The 10,395-nt window shown below is 35.1% G+C and overlaps 1 protein-coding gene across 16 annotated transcripts in view; it reads left to right on the top strand.

Moving 5' to 3' along the window:
* FGD4 (FYVE, RhoGEF and PH domain containing 4) overlaps positions 1-9,402 on the top strand; it is a 109,458-nt gene extending 100,056 nt beyond the window's left edge. For all 16 annotated transcript variants that reach the window (XM_068662127.1, XM_068662175.1, XM_068662250.1 and 13 more), the window contains 7 exons: positions 82-254; positions 3,065-3,095; positions 3,270-3,365; positions 3,775-3,900; positions 5,053-5,193; positions 5,965-6,105; positions 6,190-9,402. In XM_068662127.1, coding sequence (XP_068518228.1) covers positions 82-254; positions 3,065-3,095; positions 3,270-3,365; positions 3,775-3,900; positions 5,053-5,193; positions 5,965-6,105; positions 6,190-6,447 — 966 coding nt within the window. In that variant the 3' untranslated portion in view covers positions 6,448-9,402. The remainder of the gene's footprint in view (positions 1-81; positions 255-3,064; positions 3,096-3,269; positions 3,366-3,774; positions 3,901-5,052; positions 5,194-5,964; positions 6,106-6,189) is intronic.
* Positions 9,403-10,395: the final 993 nt, after the last annotated feature.

Genomic DNA, 10,395 nt, shown 5'->3' on the forward strand with positions numbered 1-10,395 from the left:
ACTGTCTTTCATCTGTGTTTTCATTAATGCAAAGCAACGTGTGTTTTTTTGTTGTTGTGTTTTTTCTTTTTTTTTCCCCAGTTTAACAATATGTTGCTCTACTGCGTCCCCAAATTCAGCTTGGTAGGATCAAAGTTCTCAGTTCGAACCCGAGTTGGCATAGATGGTATGAAGATTATAGAAACTCATAACGAAGAATACCCACATACTTTTCAAGTGTCTGGAAAAGAGCGAACACTGGAGTTGCAGGCCAGGTAAGAGAAGTCTCTTATCTTTTTATGGAGGATTAAATATACACATGCAAAAGAATGGAGTGATGTATTTGGAGAAAGATGGACTGGGCTTAATCTTAGTATTAGTGTTTTGAAAATAACCTAGGCAGAAAGCGTAAATTATCAGTCTAAGAATCTCTTGGAATATAAAATGTATCTACAAAGTATAGTTCTTTATCTTGCTTGGTTGAAATATCGAAGGTAGTTGTGAATGGGCTACCACTTGAGATCAGTGTATCTAACTAATGCAAAGGCAATCTGTCTGGCTTCATCGAGTATTGTGAGATGCTGAGTCATGGGCAGTGGCTGCTACCTAAAACACCTTGGTACAAATGGATCTGTTCACCTCTGGATGTGTCCACCCAACAAAACTCTTCACTCTGGTAGGGATATGTCTCCAGAATGTAGATCTCTACAGCAGTAGATGGGCACTTGCTTTTCCTCAATCATTTTTCCAGTCTGCTTGTTTTCCTCTAATCCCCTCACCTTGTAAGGCAAGTTCTTTTAGTTCTTGGGTCCTTTTCTTCCAGTAGTGCTTTTCTGAATGGTATTTTCTGAGTTCTTTATTAGTCCTCTTGTCCTCCTCTTCATGGGGGTTACCTCCCTACTACTACTTTTTGCATTGCCTAGACTAAACTTCCCCTGTCTAGGTTACCTGACTTCAAATAAAGTGGAGTGCATTTTTACATCTACCTTCCGTGTTGGAGCTGCTTGAAGATCCTATTCTTAGCAGTTAGGATGTCATTGCAGAGAGACAAGGATTAAAGAAGCAGGAAGATGCCTGTGGAGTTTACAGCTCTGTGTCAACACCGTGTATTTGGGGACAAACCGTAGCTTGCTATTAAACTAAAGCTTGCAAGCTACTTTTCTTGATGAAAAATTACATAGCAATGAATGCAGAAATATAACAGCAAATAGCAATTTACTTACACTGTAATTTAATTAGAAATCCCATGCAACAGAAATATGCAATTTGGAAAATGACAGCAAAAAGCTTTCCATTCAAAGCTGCAAGACTTCTGGGATATGTTTTTTGCTATCAATCCCATCTGCTGTAAATTGCTGCATGCTATTTTGCTAAATATTTGGCAAGCTTTTATGCCACACATCCATTTCAGTGGTGAAAGATTGCATCTTGTTGTACCATTTGTGAAGTACTTTTTAATTGGAAGAAAAAAAGCTACGACAAAGTAAGTTTATTTTGGTAACCTTTCCAAATTATCAGTAATCTAATTTATTGTATTCATTTATTTTAAGTGTGGTAAGATCCTGTTTTTGTTTTGTTTTATGAATATTTTTAGAATTCATTGTACAAAATGATGAAGGTATAAATACCAACTGAAGTCTTATTAGAGTAGATTAGATTATTCAAGTCTTGATTAATGCATGAGTATTTTATGTACCCTGTGCTTTAATGTCACGAATTCATGAGCTTCTATTAACTTCATTGTAATGTTTAGTTTACTCTTAAGGATTTCTTTACTAGTATACTTCTATTTATTTTTCAGAATACTATTTGAATACATTTTCAATCAGTGGTTTTAAAAAGCTGATAAATTATTTCTTTGAGAGGTTGCTTATCTGGTATGATATTTAATAGCTTGGATTTTGTGTTTTAATGTAAGCAGGTAAGGAGAACTACTTTGGCTGTGTAGACAGTTTCTTTGCCTCATGTGCAGATGGTAGGTGGGAAGGGGAAACACTTGTAAAGCAAGTAGAATCCTAGACAAGTTGCAGTAATTTTGCAAAACAACATTTGAGGAGTCGTTTTTATTGAGATATTGTTGTCTTTCAAGTTGTCTTTCACATCCTTTGTAGCAGTCCATAGCAAAATAAAATTCTGCATGTCAGATAGCATATGGCTACAGAAGTATTTTTTCCACATTTTTACCCAGGGAGACTGCCACTTTCAAAGATCCAGATATATTCTGGTACTGATTTTCATCTTTCTGACTTAAAATCTACAGATAAACAGAATTCCTTACCAGCACTGGCCAGTAGTTTCTAACAGTGCTGACACTTGTGAAATAAGATGCCTTTCTAAAGATTTAAATGTTGAAGTCCTACTGGTGTATTTTAAAGAGAAAATACTGGTGTATTTTAAAGAGAAAGCTATTGTACAAGATCAGAGTTTAAAATATTTCCTTCATCATATCTGTCTTACGTATCTCATCTGTACTTACTGTAAAGTCATCTGAAGTCCACCCTAATGTAAAAAAAGCTGTTTTTTATACAGATGGCTGTTTTGTTTATAGTATTAAAGCAGAATTCTCCTTTTGTTTAAATTGGATATTTTTCTTGCCACTGTATATAGTTTTAAACAGACCAAAACAGTAAGGAAATTATTTGGGGGTAAGGGAGGGAGAAAGACTTAAGAGATATGTACGAAAAATATATGCTAGTATGTGAACTTAGTGCATGAAATGAGAGAAGAAAAAAACGTGTACAGCTAACTTTTCCATTCTTATCTTTCCCTTTCTATCCTGTTCTCGGGGGGGGGGGGGGGGAAAAGTGTAACAATGAAAATACTATTACTACTTTGCAATGTATTTACATTTGTCTTTGAACTTGAATTTAGTGCTTAGTAGTTGAAGCCTGCTGCGGCCTGAAGTCATGCTTTTTGTTGTTATTCTGTTTTTGTTTTGTTTTGGTTGGTCAGTTAATGATTGGTATTGTCTTTTTCTGAGTTTATGAGAATTACTTCACAACGTTGAGTTTTGCAGGAAGTTGTTGATAGTGAGATTATATTTCCTGAACTAGCTTTGGACTAATATGTCAAATATTTCTTTTAGTTCTGAACAAGATAAGGAAGAATGGATAAAGGTAAATTCATCTACATTCTTTATTTCTTTAAATGTATTTTCACTGAAGCAATCAAAAGAGCAATATCCATATATTCTGGCTATAGCTTCCCTCTGCTAATCAATAAATGGTCAGAATGCAGAGTGTCCATTCTAAGTGTAGTATGTTTGAGGAGGTTTTCCATTGTTTCCCTAGGCGCTTCAGAGTACTATAGAAGCTTTTCAGCAGCGGAATGAAACTTTCAGGAGTGCTATTGCTAAGGAATATGAAGACACGCCTGTAGAGGTTTCTGTAAGTTGCTTTTATTCCTTTGTAACCCTCTTAGTAGCCATTTTGTTCATTAGTAACTGAAAAAAAGTTTGGCAGAAACCTTGTTTTCAAGCTAATCATTCTTAAAGCAGAGGAATTACAAAGTGGTCATTGGTAATTGTTGGTAATTGTTTTTCTTCATAATGCCAAATCTTATAAATGAGCTTTTTTTTTTTTCTTGAAATGTGTAACAGAGTTCCCTTTCATTCATGCATAATCATTTTTGACTGGGTTCTTTGTTATTTCTTGTATAGATTTCAAAATTCATCTAGAGCTGTCTTGTGCCATTTCCTTTCCAGAGGAAGAGCATAATTATTTTATAAATAATTATTTATCTCAATTTGAAGTACTGCACAAATAGCTGTTCTTATCCTCCCTCTACCCCCGTCAGAATGCTGAGCTTGGGAAGAGAGCACCAAGGTGGATCCGAGACAATGAAGTCACCATGTGCATGAAATGCAAGGAGCCCTTCAATGCACTGACGAGAAGGCGGCACCACTGTCGAGCATGTGGACATGTAAGTGCAAAACCCAAGCTGCTGTAGCTGGTGAGCAGGTTGGGAAATAGGTCTAAGCACCTAGTTGACTTCAGGTGGCTACTTATGAGGCTGCAGTTTGTTGCTGTGCTTGTGGCTGAAAGCAGAAACTGTGGACAGCACACCACAAAGGATCCTCTGTCTGGTTTAGTTGGCATAATTTTGGAAGTAAGTTGCAGCAGTGTAAAACACCCCAAGTACCTGGACAGACTTTGCTGTTACTTCTGAGTGGCTTCAACTGATCTCAACAGGTTCAACACCACATTTAACTAGCGTAAGCCAGCATTATTTCAGGCAGCATTGGCTGCTTCCTGATCCCATTCTGCTATCTCCTCTCTCCTCTTTGCAAGCAGACCATGAAGCCATGCAGTTAAAACATTTTCATTGGGTTATCTTGGAACTGTTCCCAGATAGGTTCACTGTGCAATTATGTGAACAGGCCTAAGGTATTAGAGAAGGAGAGAAGGTTAGGATGAGGAGAGAGTATTACTGCTGCTTTCCATGTGTGATACTACATTAGTGCATTAATGTATGTCACTTTAAAGTGACCGTGTAATAGTGGTGTGACTTAAGTCTTTTCAGAAGTTAATAAAGAAACAAACATACTGTGCTTCCTTTTCGTGACATCCAGCAACTATACCTTTCTCCAGTAGATGGTGGTGCAAACCCAGGTTTAATTTTTTCTTGCAGGTTGTCCTGTATGACTTCTATGTAGTGTTTGTATGTGGTGTGAAGGTTTACTGCATTCACAACTCTGCTTCAGTGCTTTGCAGGACACTAAAGGCTTTTTTTAGAAGCTCTGAATTATTTGTTATACAGTTGTTACCTGTTTTGTTTGTTTCCCAGATTTTTCTACCTTAAAATGCCTTCATTAATCTTAAGATCACACCTTTCCCCTTTTTTCCCTTTTTGCAATATGGACTTCTTTTTACTTCTGTTGGAGTGGCACAAATTTAGAAAATTATTATTTTCAGTTAAGCTATTGTTGACATACTAGTCAGACATTATCATTTTTTTGTATAATTGGACAATACATTACTATTATATATAATATTTCAAAATTAAATTATGTTTTTGTGAAGTTTTGTAAATACTTAAAATTTATATGTTTGTAAATCTTTTTTTGTTTTTAAGGTGGTTTGCTGGAAATGTTCTGATTATAAGGCACATCTTGAGTATGATGGCAATAAATTGAACAAAGTTTGTAAGGACTGCTATCATGTTATAACTGGTTGTACAGATAGCGAAGAAAAGAAGAAGAAAGGCATCTTGGAGGTATGTCATTTAAAGAATACCATATGAGCATAGTTGCTAGTAGTTTGGGCTCATCACTAGGTGAGAAAATGGTAGCATTCTTGTGGGGCTTTTTGTGTTTGGGGGAAGTAAAAGCAGCATGGATCAAATTCATCCCATCTGATGGGGGAAGAAAGGGGCAGAAATGATGTAAAGGAAGTAATAAAACATAATCATTTTGTATTCTTCCTGTTCTTCTCAGGATCACTGTTTAACCCCAGAAGCATGTCATTCAGTCTCCAGATTTTAAGCGATTCACCTAATGTTCTGTCTAGAATTAATACTTGTGTTCTTACTTTATCCTTAGAATGTCTTTGCATTGGATCCTGTCATAGTATTTTGATGCTAAAATAGAGTGGTTGTCATGTTGGATAGCTGATAGCATTTCAATGCCTGACTTGATGTTACCTTAGCAGTAAAACATTGCTGTAGATGTGAAGATACAGAGAAAGGCTAGCCGTGGTGGGAAAAGTGAGATTTAGTGACATCTAGAAGCATATAATCTCAAACTACCAGTGAAAGAAAGAACAGATTACACATGTGTAAGAGAACACATTGTGACTTTATGAATGTAATATATATAAATATTCTCCATAAATACAGTCATTCATGATCTTATTTGCTCAAGTTCTTTTGCATGCATTATCCAAGGTTTGTCACGAATGGTGTATTTCAGGCTTTCTGGTCTTATACGTTTTAGCCTTTATTTAAGGAAAGCTTATTTTCCTTTTTATGCTTTATACCATCTCCTAGATTGAATCTGCTGAAGTCTCTGGAAATAGTGTCATATGTAGCTTTCTTCAGTACATGGAAAAATCAAAGCCCTGGCAGAAAGCATGGTGTGTTATACCTAAACAAGAGGCTGTTGTGCTGTACATGTATGGTGCTCCACAGGTATGCCATGAGGAAATGTATAATGAATGAAAGGCAACAAGCAGATTAATTGCTTGTTCTTAATCAGGAATTTCTCCTTCGTAGGATGTTAAGGCTCTGGCTACAATTCCACTTCTGGGCTATGTAGTAGACGACACCCCAAAAAGTGCTGACCTCCCACACAGCTTCAAACTGACCCAGTCGAAGTCTGTGCACAGTTTTGCTGCAGACAATGAGGAACTGAAACAGAAATGGTTGAAAGTTATCCACTTAGCAGTCAAAGGTGAGACACCAGAATGTCAAAATGAACTGCAAATAAGTTTAGAAGAACAACCTGAATCTTCTAAAGTGTCGGAATGCTGAAGCTCAAGAACACGTGGTATTTTTAAGATTTCAATTGAATTTGTGGTTAACCTTTTGGCTAACCTTCCTTTGCTCAATCAAAAAAAAAAAAAAAAAAAAAAGAAAAAATCTTACTACCGTACACATCTTAGCACTTTATGTTTGGGAAAAATTCTGGTCTTTCTAGGGATCTTTTTCTTATATTTATGTTTTGTCAATGAAAGTGATGTACAGGTCCATTTCAGAGACTTTTTAAAAATGTGAATGCTATTAAAATGCCTACTAACTTTACTGTACTACTTGTTCGTTGTTATGCATTTTTTTTGAAAATTGCTATTTGGTTCACGTTTGCTACTTTCTTTAAGAATACAAATATTGAAGCTTCATACTTACATATTAGGACTCTCAACAGGATAAAAGATATACCTCCACGTTTCCCAAATAGATCTGTAGTTAAATATACAGGGATAGTTTGGTTTAATGTATGTAGTTTATAGATCAAATTCCACAGTTCTGTACATATGTTGTATTCATTTGTTTCTTTTTAATTAAAGTAATTCAAATTGCTTTTACAGGTATATTGGCTTTTAAAGTTTCAATTTATCGAGGAGACAACCTAATGATTTTCAATCTAGAAATGAATACCTAAAATATGATAAAACATATAATATATGTACAGTATTAAAAATGTACAATACTTGATTTTTGCTTTGATTTCATGAGACTGGGTTCCTGTTAGTGAATAATTTATTTAAAAAGCATGTTTTCTATTTGAAATTAAACACAGTCCTAAATTAACAAATACTGTTCAGTGATTTGTTTTAATAGCTGACACTTAATGATCTTGGTATTTTTATGCATTAAAATAGCAGTAACATAAGTGGCATGCAGTGGACAAATAAGTTCCAGTTGTGTTTAAAGGAGTAGTAGCTTTTCTTCAGTGTCCTACCACTGTAACCTTTCAAGAGTGCAGTAGTTCATTACTAAAATGCAGTGTGTGGTTTGAGATAAGTAACAGATTCTGTTAATCTTCTGGAAATTTGTATTTTCACTATTACGGTTATTGGAACAAATGAACAGTTTGAACCTAAATACCCTAATTGTTGCAGAAGATTAGATACTGTAATACTTATTTAAGACAACAATCTTTAAGGATTTCTATTGTAGTGTGGAGCCTGCTTTATATGCATTTAGTATGAAGTCTGAACCTGCAAATCTCAAGTTGCATTAATTGAAATTATTTGCATTCCACTTAAAGGAATTAGGACTTGTGCGCTTTACAATGCTAAGTCTATTATGAACTTCCATTTTTATGAGGGTTTTTTAACCCATAGAGGCAAATGACCACCTTATTTTTTTTCTGGAACATCCTTGGATGGAAATATGGTAAATATGGAGGTGTAGTGATTGACTTGATTGACTATCAAGTAGATAAAATCATTGCCATCATTCCCTTTCTGACTCCTCAAAGGAAGGGAAATATGAAACTTCTACAATCAACATCTCATGGGAATGTTCAGGAGTCTTCTCAATATAACTGCAATCTGTGTTTTCAGTCATGTCAGTGTGAAGAGCTCAGGCTCAAGTCCAGTTTTGTTAGTAACATGAGGACAGATTTTTTGTAATGAGATTTCCAAACAAAATATTCACTGAAGTCCCACTTCACTCTTTTTTGCAACATGAGAAATAAATGCTCATTTTAGTTAGCATTTAACAAAGAAAGGATTGTTAAACTGTTTTTTTTAGCATTATGCATGCATGAGTATATGATGTCTGCCACTTTTCAGTGAGAAGAATGTCACAACTTCATTTTAATGGCCTGTATTTTGCTCTCACCTGCACAAATCCAAAATTTATGATGGCCTTTAGACTTCAAAGCTTTACACTAGTGTTGGTAATAATCAGGACATGGCATTGCAGAGTACTAACTCTACAGCTGATTTTGTACATGTCAGTTCTGAATTCTTCCTTGGGTGCTCTATGTGTCCAGATTACTTTGTGTATAACCCTAGTATCACTTTTATCTGATGTGCAGGCTCTTCTACAGTTCTTTAAGAGATCTGAAGTTACTTCTACTGCCAGCTGTATTTACCTTTAGTTATGGCCAGCATAAGGTGTTTATGATTCATGTTGGCAAGTTCCATCAGATCTTCACCTAGGTGTCCCTAGCTAGTACAATGTATCTTGGCAAGGGATAGAGTAACATTTGGATAGGCAGGAAGAACTCTTCCTGGGTAATTTTCTCTCCACGTTCTGCAAAAGTGGGTATCTTCTGAAAGAATCTGCAGTGTGCTTGTGGGATCTGGAAGGTTGTCTCATTACAACCTAACATACTAAAAACATTACCTCCTATGTTCAAGTTGTTGACTGTGAGGGGAGAAGTTGTCTGAGAGGAGACTGTAGATAAGATGGACTGAGTTGTACTCAAAATAATATGGTGGTATGGTTGCTGTCATTTAGTACATTCTGTTTTCTAAGCTCTTGAAAATTTAATTCTGTACTAAGTAGGAAGACCTTTTTCAGGCTAAATGATTATGAAAATGATTACTAAATGATTAGAAGCAGTAATTTCTGAGCTGCTTTATTATTATAGTGGTATTGACTATCTGAAGCTGCTTGAATGGTTTCAGCAAATCCCAGAAGCAGCTCTCCATGTGGACGTAAACAATGTGGAATTAAATTATCGTTACGAGTTATTTATTTGGACGTTGGCCTCATGTTTGTTTTCGGCAATTAAAGTTTATGTATAGTGGGATACTTTATTTACTCCAGAAAAAAATCATTCATGTTCTCTTGGTTGGTCAGAATTGTTCTCTTCTGAGTCAGGATGTAATGGCACTCAAACATGTGGTTCTCTGTGTATCTTGTAGGAACAATATGTACCACCAATATTAAAGATTAAAAGATGGAGAAGTTGCTTGTAGATTTAACTACCCTGACAGTTAGTCCATTCTTCACAGATGACCCCCCCCCCCCCCCCCCCCCAAAAAAAATAGCATCCAAAGCTTTTTCTTTAAAAAAAGAGTATTTATTAACATAAACCTATGCTTATAAGGAAATAAAGAAATAAAAAAAAATAATTTTAAAAAAACTATAATTGTGCATTCATTCACAATACATGAATGTTTGTGAGTGGCTCTGCTGCTTTATTTAAATTTTGTGATTCTTGTATTCAAGAAATGCTTGTTTCTCAGTTTAAAAGTGGTAAGCCTACAGCACAATTTAAAGTGAATCGAGCAATACTGTGTGCTTTTGTCTGTGTTTGTCCAAAACAATGGCTTCATTTTATCATTATGTTTGTTTGAAACATAAGAATATATTTTTAAAAAGAGTTATTTCCACCCCTATTATGGAAAAATAGTGTATTGTGATGTCTGTATGTCTGCACCATTCTTCCAGGTCCCTTAAAAGTTGGTTTCAGGCATCAGGTTGGTTTCAGGCATCATGCTTGGTGGAAGAGCTACTGTAAAATCTATAACATCTATTACCTTCAAATCCCTTTACAGTTTGTTTATTCTAAAAGGTACTCAATTTTTATGTGCAAAACAGATATTGAGGACAGGAAACGTTATCTTCTATTTGGAGTAGAATATTAAACCATTTAAATGCATGTAATATAGTGGCACCTTTTTATGCAAAACCATCTTCAAGTGCTTTATAAATCTCCTCAAAGATTATAAATCCCTTTTATATAAAAGGGTTTTTATTCCTCATATTTTTAAAACGTGGATGAAGCTGAGCATTGATTTAAATGTAGAATAAATACACTACCACCTGCATAAGTTTTAGATTAGGTTATAAAATAGATGTATGTTCTAAACAGTTACAAGAGGAGTCAGGAGAAAAAAGAAATATATATAAATATATATATATATATAATGAGTGCTAAAGTTGTGGAAACACCTGACAAGTTCTTTGGGGTTTGTTGTATTTATTTATTTATTTTTAATATATTTCCAGCCATACAGC

This window comes from Anas acuta, chromosome 1, assembly GCF_963932015.1.
Source record: "Anas acuta chromosome 1, bAnaAcu1.1, whole genome shotgun sequence".
NCBI classification, from domain to species: domain Eukaryota; kingdom Metazoa; phylum Chordata; class Aves; order Anseriformes; family Anatidae; genus Anas; species Anas acuta.